The sequence below is a fragment of the Delphinus delphis genome, chromosome 9 (assembly GCF_949987515.2).
Source record: "Delphinus delphis chromosome 9, mDelDel1.2, whole genome shotgun sequence".
In the NCBI taxonomy this organism is placed as follows: Eukaryota; Metazoa; Chordata; class Mammalia; order Artiodactyla; family Delphinidae; genus Delphinus; species Delphinus delphis.
This window is the reverse complement of record NC_082691.1, coordinates 66288464-66305219: the sequence shown is the minus strand read 5'-3', so window position 1 is coordinate 66305219 and position 16756 is coordinate 66288464. Positions and strand designations below refer to the sequence as shown.

Here is a 16756-nt window from a genome sequence, read left to right as displayed (position 1 = left end):
TGGAATCTCTGCCCTCGTCAATCCCTCCTCAATACTGACGCCCAGTGACCTTTCTAAAACATTTGCCTACTTAAACTCTCTCAGTTCCTCTCCATCACCTCCTGCTTAAATTCCAAATGCTCTGGACCCGGCTGCTTTCTTCAAATTCATCTCTTGCTTTTCTACCACATGAACTATATACCAGAATACCTACTCTTTATACACACAGTATGCTCACGGTACCTCTGTGCTTTTCATCCGTTCTGTTGTTTTTGCCTAGAATATCTCCACTGTCTGAAGCCAGCTGCCCCTCAAAGTCCAGGTTAATTATCTCTGCCTCCTCCAGAAAAGATTTCCTGACCACCACCCTCCCTACAATACCTTTTTGCATACCTTCATCATTTTCTTTAGAATAAGCACTGTCCTCTAAGTAGACGACAGTTTTACTGTTATGTTTTAGGAATGGGCTTAATAGCTCTAGCTCCTCTAACTATTCTTTGTCAGAAAGAAAGGCTTCAGATAAATTATATTTTGGAATAATCCCTCAAACCTTTGATTGGCTATACCCACAGTCCTGTATAGTACTCACTAAATCATTCATCACACTTTATTCATAAGTTTCAATGCTTAAAATTAGACAGGCTATGATGCCTTAATGAGATTTATTTTCAAGGTCGAGGTGGACATTTGTTAACATTTGCTTTCAACATATTCGAAATCACTGCTGCAAAGCTTCCTTCTCTAGAATGTTTAGGGCCTTGGTTGTATTCTTGATCATGCACTAAATCACAACCCTCTTTCTTTTTTTTAAAAGGAAAATCTCCAGTCCTCTGCCCATAGATATTCCCTACAAAACAGAAACAGAACGTTCTTCTATTCAGGCACATTTACTGGTTAGCCTCCTCAGACATTATAAAGAAGCATGGTTAACCCCACCCACCACTAAAATAAATAGTTATAATTTACAACGTGAACTATCAGCACCCTGTAAACACGCCCCAAAACATCAGGCAGGTCATAAAAGTTGAGCCCTAGAGTCAGACAACGGGGGTTTGCATTTTAGCTGCTGCTGACTGTAGGCAGGCGCCTTAGTCTCTCTGAACCCAGTCTTCTCTTCTACAACATGAAGAAAAAGTAGTATGTATGTCATAAGATTGTTGTAAGAATTAAATGCTATATTACATTAGAATTTTTTTTTTTTTGTGGTACGCGGGCCTCTCACTGTTGTGGCCTCTCCAGAAAAGATTTCCTGCGAAGCACAGGCTCCGGACGTTCAGGCTCAGTGGCCATGGCTCACAGACCCAGCCGCTCCACGGCATGTGGGATCTTCTCGGACCGGGGCGCGAACCCGCGTCCCCTGCATCGGCAGGCGGACTCTCAACCACTGCACCACCAGGGAAGCCCTACATTAGAATTTTAAAATATTTAGAACACCTAGCATTTCACACAGTAAGTGTTTGCCCTTGAGATTATCATCACTGCCAGAAGGGATCATCTTAAATGTTTTTCTGTCCAATACTTATCAAAATTTCAGTTAAAAGAATTGATATTTATGGAAGACTGCCTGAAATATATGTAGCCCATCCATTTCCTCAGATCACTTGGTCTAAATTCTGGCTATGTGTCAGAATTACCTACAGAGCTTTAAAAAAAGAGAAAGGAAGGAAGGCAGGAAGGAAGGGAAGGAGGGGGGAGGGAGGGAGGGAGGAAGGAAGGAAGGAAGGAAGGAAAGAAGGAAGGAAGGGATAAAAAGCACACCCCAGGGCTCCACCGCACTCCTGAGATTCCAATCCAGTGGTCTGAATGATTCTGATCCATAGGAGCTGGGCTGAAAGCCAAAGCTTGGCTTCCTCGGGTAAGGCCCAGTCGTCACCCAGCTGTCTACCTGCACTGTGCTGGCTCACTTTAGAACTGCATTTACTGAAATGAGCCTGGAGCCAGCTATCTGCCTACCTTGAGAAACCTTACACCTTCACTAGCTCCCACAGTTATCTTTAGGACCCAGGGAAGAAAGTTCTCTTAGGTCTTAGTGCCAACCACGGCTCTGTTGTTTTGTTTTTTAATAAACATTAGTCATGTAATTGATAGCATTTCACCTCTCTGCACTGGCTGCTAGCAAGTTCAGAACCATCTCTAGCAAGTGAGGAGGACCTTAAGGCCTGTATTTAATAAACTAACTTTACCCTTCACTTTGTTTTTCCTTCTCTTCACCTTGATTTCTTCATTTTTCCCATTTTTTTTTTTTTTTTTGTGGTACGCGGGCCTCTCACTGTTGTGGCCTCTCCCGTTTCGGAGCACAGGCTCCAGACGCGCAGGCTCAGCGGCCATGGCTCATGGGTGCAGCCGCTCCGCGGCATGTGGGATCTTCCCGGACCGGGGCACGAACCCGTGTCCCCTGCATCGGCAGGCGGACTCTCAACCACTGCGCCACCAGGGAAGCCCTCCCATTTTTAATATAGGTATTTTTGTAAGTCATCCCAAGGCTTTTTATGTTACAAGGTAGGAGATAAGCTCTCCATCAGATTATGGACCCATGAAAGGCAAAGATCAGGTCACTTTATCTGTCTCTGGCATCTTAGCATGAAAACATGCTTTGCAGGTGCTCTAGAAATGTTTTCTGAAGTTTTCTTTCTCCCCTATTGAACAGCATTGCATACCTTAGTCACTCAAGTTTATTTAATTAGTGAATCCATGAAATAGGATTTCTTGAATACAGAGCTGAAGGGCAGCAATGCTGATAATGCCAAGAGTATAGTTTATTCTCTCCTGTTTTTATTGCGAATATAAGATGGTTCCGTTACAAGACCAGGGTTTTGTGAACCAGTCTAAGAACCTCATCATCATCTACTTCGATGAGAACACAACCAACTGACAAATATATATTGATATACAAACCATTTGCGAGCAATGGATACTCAGGATATAGATCAAAAGCGTTGACCTTTCATGTGTTAACTGATACATAAAATTTTCAACATACCAAGTTGAATCGTACTGACACAGATTTAAGGACCACACCATTCACATGGTTTATACCTGTCACATCATCACTATCCCAGTGACGCCGCTGCTCAGCCAGCTTTTGCATTCGTGTTTTGACTGAGGAGGCTGCAGTTCCTTCCAATCTTGAGTTTAGCCCTCTCCTCACTCCCAGCAGCGATGCCGGGGCGGCCACGGAATCACTGACACCAGCTGGCGTTTGTGGCGCTTGTGGCTGCGCCTGAGGAGACATAGGACTTGGAGAACAAGGTTTTGCAGAAGCTGACTCAACCGGTTTTTCATTTTCCAAGTTAGAAACTTCTACTTCAGTGTTGTCAGAACAGCGTTTTTTTGATGGTGATGGTTTTGTGCAAGATTTCTCTAGATTAAAAATGACAAAAAAATAAAAATTCTGTAATTCCTCGCAGCATAAAAAACTTACAGTAGGTACAAATTAATAAAACACCGTCTCTCTGTTCCTTTAAATGATTTTACTCACAACAAGAAATACGTAAAATTCTACTTTCTTTCGGTAACTTAGAAATCTGATATAAGAGATTTCCCTTTAAACAAACATATAATTTATGGTTTAAAAAAACCTTAATGAAAAAAATCTTCAAATAACATCCTCAAGAGGTATGCATAATATTCTATGTGGTCTTAAGACACCAGGAGATAAAAAGTGTACACACACAGAATAAGCAAATATTCTAAGGGATTTTAAAGATCATACAGCCCAATCACCACATTTTTAAATAAGAAAAATCAGGCCCAGAGAAATCAAGTTACCTGCTTAAAGTGACATAGCTGAGCTAAGAGTAGACACAAGCTTTCTGCTTTTAAAAACAATCTTTCATGAACAATAGTAAACAAGGGTAGAAGGGCACCTGGCTTGAGGTTTAGGAGGCAGAGAACCAAAACCTGACTGAATTATCTGGTCAATACCAAACAAATTCACTGGCACAAGCGTTTAACAACATTTTACATTTTAAACTTCCACGAACACCTATAAAATAAATTTAAAAGTCCTAAAAGAAAAAGGAGCTATTCAAACACAAGGCATATAATTTTTACCCAAGAATGAGTTTTAATATATCTCCTCGAAAACTAATACTTTAAAAGGTAGGAATGTAAATTCCATAAGAGGTCAGTTTCATTGGCTGTCTAACCAAGTGTTCTTGTTCTGGTAGTAACCGAAGTATGATTAGTGGGAAGTCATGATTGCCCTCATAAACATCAATCTAATTAAATGTACATCATGAAACTTTCCAGTCTTCTGCAACTCATTTAAGGGTATATTTTCAACAAACTTATCTCATCATTTTTTGGACGTATTCCTATTTAACATGCTTCATTATCTGAAAGTAAAGAATTCTTTGAGTTTACATTGCTTATAACAGTAAATCTTTCCATTTAAGCATCAAAACACAGTTCCAACCACTAGTTTTCAAGTACATAGTACTCAATATTTGATTGCATAAACCCATGCCACGATGAAGAGATCCTGGACTGGAGCCAGGCCTCTATTTCCTATGTAATATATACGGTATTCCCTCCCTTCAAAATGTATTAACACACAAAAATAAACTCTCCTTCTATGGTTAGCTCACAAAATAATGGGAGCCAGCACTATGCCCTCATCTCTTTTGTAATATTGGTTTTGTCCTCTGTAATACTCTTTTTCTATGTGTATTTTAAATTTATACTAAGGGAAATGATCATCTCCAGATTATTTCAAATGCTAGGAAAAGATTAAGCCAGCTGACTGACGTAGGCTGAGGATACCAGGATTTAGGAAAGAATCAGACAAGCTTCCAGGTGCGTGTGGATTTGTTGGGGGCGGGGGGTTGCTTAATTTTGTTTCTGTTTAGTTTCACCAGTTCTGTAGATTAACAACCTGTACTTTGTGTCCAGCCTGAGAGAGATGGTTCAGCAGACAGAGGATGAAAAGGCTCATCAAATTACAAGCATCTGCAGGCAGGTCTGCCTTTTGTTGCCCTGCTCACGCCACAGGTACATCTGAACCCGGTGGTCAGCTGCACTGGCACCTGTTGGGGTAGATAAACTCTATACCACGGCAGTGTAAGTGCCCCAGTGCTCCTTTATTATTCTTCCCTGAGAGGTTTTAAGGATAATTTTGGAATGAGGAAAATAAAGTTCAACCAGTTAATCTGAAATATTTGTTAAGAAATTCTGCTCTGGCCTGATAGGTTCTAGGCCTAATATAATAGGCCTGGAATACAACACGCTGATCTTTCTCCCAGAGGCTATTCCATCTGTCTCCTAAAGACCTTGGTTCTTCTGCATGAACAATAAAACGCTTGGCGCTTATCTCCTTTTAAAAAATGCCAAGTTTACTTTTCCCCACAAAGCCTTTTACCTTCACCACCAGACAGGGGCTGCTGGTTACTTGCTTCTGAAAGTGGCTCCCTGACTCGCTTGGCGTGAGTCGCAGATCTTGCTGCTGGGGTGGGCCGCTCAGCCATTTTCCTCTGAAGATTCTCGCGTCTGGCACGGGTTCGTTCAAGCAGTTTCTACGTATATCAGAGCGTTAAAACACAAGTCTCGTCAAAGGTTCAGAAAACTTCAGGTATCTTCTAAAATCACTAATTGCCACCATGTACGATAACAGTTAAATACATTTCAAAAGTGAAATCCTAAGTAATTAAGTCAAGATTCACCAAATGAACACCCCCATGTCAAAATTTAATTACGGACGTAATATGAACATTAAAGGGGGAATAAAATGTGTTAAGTTAGTTGTATGAGATTTTAAATTGCCACAAATTTTTTTCTGCTTCCATCAAAAGCTATTTGAATTGGGATGGCCTTATGATTCACTTTGACCATTAAAACGCAGCAGAAGTGATACTGTGTATGTGACTTCCAGTCCCAGGCCTCAAGAGGTCTTATAGTTTCTGCTCTCACTCTCTTGGAACACTGCCTCCACAAGAAGAAGCCCAGGTTAAGCCTGCTAGACACATGGCCCAGCTGACAGCCAGCATCAACCACCAGACCTGAGAGGAAGGCTATTTTAGACCATCCAGTCCTGGGTAATCTGTATATCACTACAGACTCCTATACGACTGCAGGGGACACCAGAAGTCCAGCCCAGCTGAGCCCAAATGCTAAGCCACTGAATCATGGAAAATAATGTGGTGGTTTTTTTAACCACTATGGTAGGCAGAATAATGGTCCCCCAAAGTTGTTCATTGTCCTAATCCCATGAACCTGTGAATATGTTACCTTACATGGCAAAAGAGACTTTGCTGACGTGATTAAATTAATGACCTTGAGATGGAGAGATTATCCTGGATTTTCTGGGTGGGCCTCAAAAGGGCAATTGTCCTTATGAGGGAAGAGCGCCCCAGAAGCTCAGAGTCAGAGAAGATGTGACAAGGGAAGCAGAGGTCAGAGTGATGGACATTTTTCGGCCACAGGCCAAAAAATGCAGGCGGCCTCTATCAGCTGGAAAAGGCGAGGAAACAGATTCTCCCTAGAGCGTCCAAAAGGAACACAGTCCTGCTAACACTTTGATTTGAACCCAGCAAAACCTATCAGACTTCTGACCTACAGAAGATAATTAATATGTGTGATGTTAAGCCAGTAAATTTGTAATAATTTGTTGTAGCAGCAAAACTAATACAACCACTAAGATTTGGGGTGATGGCAAGAGATAACTGGCATAATAGTCCTTTGAAGACATAAGACACTTCCTAAGAGAAAAATAAATAAGCCTAAATAATCTTATGTTTTATTTAATTAAATATCAATATATAATAGTTTTAAGGTGAAATCTTAGCCTTTCCATAGAATCGTGAATACTACTCTTTTCTAACCCCAATGTATGCTCCTAATTCGAATCAGTGTAGTATAGCAAACACAAGACCCTGTAAAACAATTCATTCTCTTTCAAATGAACACAACCAAAGGAGGCATGCAGATTACTGGCTGGAGTTTACAGACTGCCCTGCAAACACAGATATAGCAGTTAGTGCAGACTAAGGAACTAAACTCCATCTAACCTTTTTAGTTGCTTAATTAAAACAGAATAATAATTTTTTTAATCCTTCTGAGTATGCAAAAGAAGCATGAGCTAAATTTGGAAGAAGGCACAACTCTCTACTTAGGAATGATTTCTCATTGAAAGAAGTAACACTAAACCTAAATGCTATGTCACTGAAAGAGTAATTTATGAGCCAAATGCCTTCCAAAACACAAGACCTTCACCCTTTAAATAAAAGTCTTCAACAAACTCAAAAATGATAGTATTACACAAATTCATATATGTCTGATAATTTCCCCCACAATAAAATATATCACTCCCAAGATACAAAACTAGACTAACTATATTCATTCATGGACACGCCCACATTCCATTCTGGTCAGTTAGAATACTTATGAGTCCGTATATCTTCGGTTACTATGAGTAATGGGTCACAGAAGAATGTGGTTTTGCCATTCAAACATACACAAGTGTTCTTTTGCTACATTAGATTCAAAAATTTCAAGATTAAAACATATTAAAGTAGATAAGCAAAAAGTTCCCTAATCTGTAAAATAAAACTAATAAGCACCAAAGATTATTAATGTAAAGAAATGATGTATCTAAAATACATAAACTCAACAGCTCAATAAATGTAAGTCACCCTTCCTTATAAAAGTGTAACAGGAATTCAAGGGATCTTTTATTTATAAGGTACATTCCTTCAAATATCACACCTCCTTTTTCAAATAACAGAGGCATTAAAAAAAAATAAAACACTGCAATTACTAACATAATCAGGAAGGTATTCCACATGGATGAATCTAAGATAACTGAAGCATATAGTCCTAAAGCAATTTCTGCCCCATATCCCTCAAACTATTTCTGACAGAAATTTTTTCTAGGAGATACTACTGATTTTCTTGCCTTCTTAAACAAAGTAGACTCAATAACAATTAACTTATTATTTTCAAAATGCTGTAGCAGCATTCTTTCCCAGGTCATCACAGAGATTTTGCTTAGTTCTGGAAAATTAGACAAACTCTATCCAAAACAGTGATAGCATGTATATCTATTTATATCACAAGAAAAGATGCTTTATGTATTTTAATTGTAGCTTTTTCTCTTTTAAGGTTCCTACATAGAAAGCTCTGACTTGGCACACCTAGCTCTGGGTTTCTCTGTGCTAGTCTTGGAGTGGGATGACCATCACTAGTGAGCAGGTCTTCACACCAAGAGGCTAATACTGACATCATGAGTAGTAAGTTGATGGTTTTAAATCCACCTAACAAAAATTACAACAATCACTAATGCTTATACAGGACTTAATATAAAGTACTTTCAGTGTCTGCACACACTAACTCATTTCATCTTCAAAATATGACTTGGTAAAATTCTGTTTTTACTACTGTTTTACAGATGAAGAAACTCAGGCAGGGGTTAAATAACAAGCCATAGGTCACACAGTTAAGAAGTGTCAAGGCAGGGACTTCCCTGGTGGCTCAGTGGTCAAGAATTCATCTGCCAATGCAGGGGACATGGGTTCGAGCCCTGGTCCAGGAAGATCTCATATGCCGCAGAGCAACTAAGCCCACGAACCACAACTACTGAGCCCGCGAGCCACAACTACTAAGCTCATGTGCCTAGAGCCTGTGCTCCGCAACAAGAGAAGCCACCACTGGCTGCAACTAGAGAAAGCCAGCGCACAGCAAGAAAAGACCCAATGTGGACAAAAATTAAAAAAAAAAAAAAAAAAAACAGTGGCAAGCCAAGATTCAGAACCAGGCTCCGGAGTCTGGACTCTTAACTACTTTGCTATAAACTATCTTTTGACTAAATCCAATTGCTCTTTTAAAGAACTAATCATCAGCAAAACTAACCAAATTCATACAATCAACATAACTTTTTTAACACTATCTGCTGATCATAATAATAAACGTGTGCCTTAACTGTTTGTTCATCCATAAATCAAGATGGATTCTTTATCTCCAGTTGGTCCATGAAGAACATTAGGAAGACATGGTCCTGTGGACCCTGTCTAGATGCTGATTCAAACAAACTGCAAAAACATGGGACACTTAAGGAAACCTGAACACTTACAATGTTTGATGATATTAAGGAACTGCTGTTGATTTTTTAGGTGTGATAGTAGCATTATGATTTTTTTTAAGTCTTTAGTGTTCAGTGATAAATACTTAAGTGCTTACATATAAAATTATATGATCTCTAGAATTTGCTTCCAAATAATTCAGAGGGAGGGATTAGAAGGGGATACAGTAAAACAATATGGCCATGTGTTGCTGGGTGGTGGATGCATTATATTTGAAATTTTCTACAATAGAGAAAACAATATTGCTAAAATGTCCTAACAGTTACTGTTGTATATAATTATTTGCCTGTAAAAAGATTTGCACTGAATGGCTCTCTTCCATATCAATTTGGCAGAACATTATTGGATGTGCTTGATGTTAGGGAAACATCTCTCTGAATAGGAAACAACAGTCCTACTTCAAGAAGCTTACATTCTAACAGAAAACATGTTCAACAGGTAAATAAATGCAAGTGAGAAGGGTACTGTGAAAGGTGATCTCCCCTCTGAAGATGGGGAATCAAACTGTAAACTGCAGGTTGAAACAGAGTTTGCCAGGCAGAAGAGGCAGGGAGAGGAAGAGTGTGCCAGACAGCACTAGTGACAGCAGGGAGGAGAGAACCACTGCACAACAGCCTTGTCTGAGGAAACAAGAGTTTAGGATAGTTGTAGCCTTTCTCAACTAGAGTTACTAAGAGAATTAATCCCTAACGCCCTGGCATTAATGTAATTAATTAACATCTCTCCTATGCCTGTAGGGTGGTCTGGTTAAGAATCACCCTTGGGAAAACTGAGGAAACAGTTCTCTCAAATAATTTTCCCTGTTCTATGGTTCTGATAAGGAACTCTGGGTGAGAAAGTCAGTTTAACTGACTTCCAATTTTTTTTTCAGACAAGGAACTGTACCAGTTAGTTTCACTGTGCAAAAATGTTATGAATGCTATAATTAAGCACCTAATCTTTCGAACCAATTCAAATTGTTCACTCATTACCAATTAAGGAAAAGATGTCAAAGCTGTTTATTCCAACTGCAACCGATCTAATTTTTCATAACATAAACCATACATATTTCTGAGCACACTCTAAAATGAAGTTTCTTTTAAAGAAAAGTTTCTTTCAACTGAGATTTGTACTAGCTTCAGAATAATATTTTTAAGTAAAACAAAGTACAATTTTCAGCCAACCTTCAAAATGCTTTGTCCTGTCAGTTACCTAGGAGAATGAAAATATTCAGAACACATAGGGCTAATATTTTAAGGAATCCTATTCTAAGTTGGAACATAATGTATCCTTTTTAACTTCAATGTAAGTGAAAAATATGTAGTGCACGACCAGCTCTATTCTTTAAAGCTAATACAAAAATGTGTTCAGGATTTTTCTGTTAGAATATTTAAGGTTAACGAATTGATGTGTTTTCTCCCAGAGATGATTGAGAATTTGTAAACAAAAATAAACACTGTTGTGTTTGAACACAAGCAAACTCTAATTGTTGAAACTTTTAACATCTTAGGATTGTAAGTACATCTCAAAAAAAAAAAGTATTACCACTCTCCATTCAATTTTTCAATCTAGTGCAGAGACATTTTTAGGCTCACTTTGCAGCAACTGTTATTTTTTGAGTTGAAACTTGCACAACAACCTAAAAAATGAGGAACTGTCCTGGAAGAAAAGGAGTGGAAATTCCTGAGTGTGTCAAAGTACCTTGTCAACAAGAAGCCAAAGCTAGACAAATAATCGACACAATAACGATGTAATTAATCCATATTTAATTTCCAAAGAACAAAAGATGAGTGAAGTATTGCTGTAATGGTATGCTCCATAAACACACCCAAAAAGGTTTATTTCTTTACTATTTTTTTTTAAATCGTCGGCTATTAATTTTGGTTTGTACGTATTCGGCTAACACTGTTTCCTTTCAATTTGTATCAATCTCAGGTATGAATCTTTGCTAGTTAGCTGAGCAATAGAATCTGAAGGAACTATTGACTTTATAAGAACGGATGCAATGGTTTCAGGCACCGGCTTATTTTAACGTTTTGCTGTCATTTCGTTCACAGCATCCTTAAATGCACGGCTCCTCTGCGGGCCACAGGAACCCTGCAAATCACATTCCATTCCATTTCCGGGCGGCGGCTGCACACACAGCATTGAGTCACTCGGACACCCGACTCCACCTTGCAAGTTAACCCGGCTTTTACTTCCAGCGGGATCTTTTGGTCAGGCCCCCACCTCACCCTCGCAAGGGACAGGGATCCACTCCAGAGGGGCATATAATAACCGGGGCTGACAGGAGGTTTTTTCACTACTGCTACTGAGAACAGCCTCAAAGCTTCCCCACCCCACCCCGCCCCCAGAGCTTCATCTGCAGGAATAAGAACAAGAAAACCGCAGAACCGCAGTCGCAGAGCAGAGAGAACCGGCGGCCCCCTCCTGGTTTCCCCAGTCCGACACCCGCACGCACACTCTGCGCACGCGCGCGCACGCGCTCTCCGCCCGGTGGGTCCGGAGGGAGACAGAAGGTGGGAAGGGAGGGTGGGGGCCGAGAAGGGTCATGGCTGGCTCTGCCCGCAAGTTTTCTCACCTCGGTAAACGGGTCCATCGCCACGGGCTTCGCGTGTCGATTGCGAGACGACCGAAACGGTGGTTCAAATTCGGAAAAAGAAAAGAAGTGAGTGCCGGTTCAGTGTGTCACTTGGAGAAAACAAGAAGTCCGGGGCTGGGGAACTCTCCCAACCTACTCTCCTCTTCCCCACAGCCTCCAGTGTCACGCTCGGCCTTCAGCGGCGGTTCAAATTTGAATTTCAGCGCCGGGAGCTGCGCGCGTGCGCGCGGGGCGGGGCGGAGGGCAGGGCACGCCTCTCCCCGCACTGGCGCTGGATCACGTGGCCTTGACCGGGCTGGGAGGTTCCGAAGGGTAGCTTAGTCTTCTCAGTGATAGCCCACCCCTGGCGGCGGAGATGCGGAGGTAGGTGCTGCGCTCGGCCCTTCAACTGCCTCCCGGCTCGAAGCCCCACCCCAAACGCTCGCACACCCAAGCCTGTTTAAGCAGGTCCCTTCGCGCCTGTGCTTGGGCGTTTCCGCTTTCCTTCATTCCTAAATTTAGAATTAAGGGCCCTTCTGTTTGAAATCCCACTGGACCATAGACCTGACATAGCTTTCTGACCACCTGCCTAACCACCCCTACTTCACTCCTAGGGGGACTCAGGCTTGGCCTTCTTGAGGGCCAAGAAGGACACTTGGGGCTAATGACCAGTTAGCCACCTTGGACACTGGCCTTTCTTATTGGTAAAATAAGGTTAACATTAACAGACTGTGTGTAAAGAGTTTATACACGAAACTCCTGTCATCCTTTTTATTTTAATCCCATCAAACTGCATGCAGTGTTAGAGCTGAGAAGCTACCCACTTTAATCCTCCCTTTTACAGCTAAGAGAAGGGAAACCCTGAGACATTAAGTGACTGGCCCAGGAGAAATGCAAATCCCATTCTCAGCTCATAGCCTGCCTTCCACCGCTGAATCAAGCTGTATTTCATGATTATTCTCTGTAGATTACTGAGAATTGTAAAGTACGTTTTATAGTTACTGTATCAGATTCATTTCTTATTTAGTAAGTCTGTACTAGGGCTTGTTATAAAGACAACAAACAGGTTTGGACTTCTTCATCTGTAACAGAGTAGATTGCTGAGTGAATGCCCAACGGCTGAACAGGCCAAAACTATTTCTCCCAAGTAAGAAGTTTCGGTGTATTTAATAACGTTTCCATCTTAGCAGTCAGTAAACATTACAAAAAGTATTTCACTAATAATATCTCTAATTTGAATTTTGGTGCTATACGTTGTAATGGAAAGAATTCTGAGTGTGGGATAAGAAGAAATTCCTTGAGGTCTTGGCTCCACCAAGACCATGTGACCTTAGGCTTTAGGCAAATCATTTAACTCAGTATTTCTTAGACGTTTCTGGGGAGTCATAGACTCCTTTGAAAGTACAATTAAAGCTGACAAATGCCCACTCAATCACAAAATGTTTAAGATATGATTCCATGAAGTTCATGGTCACCAGGTTAGCCTCTTTGGATGTTAGTTTACTCATCGGTAAAACAGAAATAATCATCTGCCCTGCCAGTCCTCAGAGTTGTTAGGAGGATCAGGTGAAAAATTAAAAGAGATCCAAAAGTATTCTGTAATAAGTAATAAGCCCCTATCCAAGTGTTTGCTGTATCGAATTATTAATATTTAACTCAAAATATGCTACTTATGAACCAAAGAGAAAAGCCACTTGAATTTTCTTCCAGTGCTGGACCAGAAAGTGGTGGGTGTATTGAGGAGTGCGGGTTCAGGAGGAAGTTTACGCGACATTGGAAAATGAGTCAATAGAAATTTATGAAGCCGTGAGCCTTCCGGCTTTGGCCTCTGTGAGCCTTAGATTCTTTATGACCAGATCCTAGTCAAGACTAAAACAGATAAATACAGCAAGTCACTCAATATAACTACCCAAAACATTTAGTTTATCTTTCTTCACAAACCCCCTGTCTTTACCCTGATGATGATAATAGCAAACCACCACACAATAGCTGAAGTTCGTTAAACACCTACCATGTGCCCGAAGCTGTGCTAGAGACTCAAGTGTACTCTCAGAATACTGCAACTGTCTGCTAACAGTTTTCCCTATTTCCCTTCTTACCCTCTGATAGTTCACGCTTCACTTTATAAGCTAGAATTACTTTTCTCCTCTTGAAAATTGTGTTATAAAATATTTCCACTTTACCAAAACATTAATGAATGGAACAGATAACTGTGTACCCACCACCTAGCTTAAAAAATATGTAATTTTATAATTGAAGTCTCCTGTGTATTCCTCCTTAATCCCATTCCCCAAGGGTAAAACTATCCTGATTTTCATGTTTATCATTCCCATGAAATGTATGTACTTTTATTACATCTACATATATATCCATATCAATATATGGTGTTTTACATAAATTTTATTTTTACTATAAGTAAAACTTTCTGCAGTTGGTTTCTTTTCTGAATATTCTCTTTATGAGATTCATCCTCACTAACAGGTATAGCTGCATTTTATTCATTCTCACTGCTGTATTCTATTGTATTAATATACTTGTAATTTATGTATCCATTATCCTGTTAATGGACATTTAGCTCATTTCCAGTTTTTCATTCCAAAGACCCCATGATGCCATGAATATTTTTATGTCTCCTTATACATACATGCAAAACTTTCTGTAGAATAATATACCTAGGAAATAGAGGATCATTTCAATAAATATATTTCAATATTATTGCCAGATATTAAAAATAAATTGCTCTTCAAAACGATTGTAACAATTTGTATTCCAGTCAGCTTTAAATAAGCATGCCTGCTACTCTAGTGCCTCCCTAGTACTTGGATACTTTTTAGATTCTGTCATTCTTGTTTGTATGCATTTATCCTATTACTAATGGAAGTGAACATTATTTCATGTGTTTATTGGCCTTTAAGTTTTCCTTTTCTGTGAATTTCAAATTCACATCCTTTGCCCATTTTTCTATGTGGTTGCTTTTTCTTATTGATTTGTAGGCTTTTGTTGTTTGTTTACTATTTTCCGGGAAAATAACTCTTTTTGGTTTTTTGGCTGGCAAATATCTTTTCCTAGTTTATGGTTTGTCTTTTCACTTTAGGATGTCTTGGGTGTACAGAAATGTTTCCTATTAATATAATTAAATATATGTATATTTTCCAGTAGGGTTTGTGCTTTTTATGTCTCAAGAAATCCTTCCCTTTCCCTATCCTGAGGTTGTAAATATATTCTCTCATATTTTCTTCTAAAAAGCATGCGTTTTTCATGGTTTTGTCTTTAAATTATCTGGATTGATCTTGTTTTTTGTTTGGATAACCAAATGTCTTAGCAGCAGTTATTTAATTGTCCATCCTTTCCCCACTGACCTTAATGCCACTTTTGTCATGTACCAACTTCTCCCGTATATGTAGGTCTATTTAGGAGCTCTTTATTCTGTTCTACTGTTCTACTGTTTATACTGTTCTTTATTCTGTTCTGCTGGTTTATTTGTCTATTCCTCACCCAATATCGAACTGTTTTCATTATGTGTTGATATCTGAGAGGGCAAATTAAAAATTGACATGGTTAATTTTGTCCCCTTATTCTTCCATATAAATTTTGGGGTCAGATTGTCAAGTGCCACAAAGGAAAGAAAAATCCTCTTGAGATTTGTCATTGGAATCGTACTGAATTTATCAAATAATTTGGAGGAAAATGACATCTTTGTGATATCAAGCCTTTCCATTCCTGAACATGGATATATCTTCATTAATTTAAGCCTTCTTTAATATCGTCCAAAAATGTTTATAATGTACTTCCATAAAGATCTTTAAACTCTTTAATTTGTTCCTATGTATCTTTTTTGTTGTTATTGCTTTTATAAATGGTATCTTTTAAATTATATTTTAAAACTGTTGATATATAGGAACATGATTATTACAAACCTATTGAGCAATCTTATTAGTTTTAACAATTTATTCATAGAGTGGGAGCTTTTTAAAATGTAAATTTTATGGTGTCAATTTCTTGTTTTGAGCCAGTTTATGTCTTCTGTTGCAATTAGAATAATATCCAAATTCCTTATCGTACCTACAGGGCCCTACATGACCTGAACCTTGCTTGCCTCTCCTAGGATCCTAATATTCTCCAGATATCACAGTACTCTCCCTTCTTTTTCCCACTAGTCTCCAGCCTCATAGGACTTTTTTCTAGTCATAAAAATAGGCCAAATTTCTTCCTGCCTCAAGAACTTTCCATCCCCTGGATATTCGTAGATCTACCCATGGCTGGCTGCTCATTAATTGGGTCTAAGCTCAAATGTGCTATCTCCTCAAGAAGACTTGTTTGATCAGGTGGCCACACCCCTCCTCTCTCCCCACCAAGTCATGTTCTATCCCATTACTCTGTTATATTTTCTTCATTGCATTTACCACTTAACATGGGATCATTTTAGATATGTGTTTAAGTTTATCATCTACTTCTTCTACTAGACTGTAAGCAATGGAATGGCAGGGACTTGTCTTGTTGGTAATTGTAACCTAGCAGCTTCAGGGCACACGAGTTCAGTAGATATTGGTTGAATGAATGAATGTAAGATAACTATTATTCCTTTTTCATAGATGAAGAAACTGAGGTGCAAAGAGGCTAAGTGATTGCTCTAAGTCCATCACCTATAATTTGAACCAGATCTGCCTGACTTCAAATCCTGTTTATGATCTTGACATTTCAGTTAATTTATTTATTTTGATCACCAAAGACACAATAATGATGTAAATGTGCTCTTGAGCTATATCGAAAGTGCTGAATACATAGCAACCATGTTTTTCTCTTAAAATTGTTTTTAAAAAAATTTTAACTACTAAGTTAGGAAGGAAAACAAATATATTCACATGATTATTACCATTTAGTTATACAGTTTGGCCTAACGATGATAGTATTCTGAAAGTCATCAAAAGTGTCTTCTCTAGTTATTCAAATAAAAACCACAATTTCTCAAGTTATTTAGGTAAAGACCACAGCTTATTATATTAATTTAAGAATAGGATCAAGGCTATGCACTCTAGAGCCCGCGAGCCACAACTACTGAGCCTGTGAGCCACAACTACTGAAGCCCATGTGCCTAGAGCCCATGCTGTGCAACATGAGAAGCCACCGCAATGAGAAGCCCGCT

General features: G+C 39.3%; 1 protein-coding gene across 4 annotated transcripts in view; it reads right to left on the bottom strand.

Annotated features, from left to right (window-relative positions):
- The window catches only part of ANLN (anillin, actin binding protein), a 55041-nt gene extending 43272 nt beyond the window's left edge, over positions 1-11769 (bottom strand). For 3 of the 4 annotated variants that reach the window (XM_069540992.1, XM_060019944.1, XM_060019943.1), the window contains exon 1: positions 3016-3086. In XM_069540992.1, the coding sequence (XP_069397093.1) occupies positions 3016-3067 (52 nt within the window). In that variant the 5' untranslated portion in view covers positions 3068-3086. Of the gene's footprint in view, positions 1-3015; positions 3340-5338; positions 5493-11613 lie in introns of those variants that run through there. The other variant, XM_060019945.1, reaches the window with a different exon arrangement.
- Positions 11770-16756: the final 4987 nt, after the last annotated feature.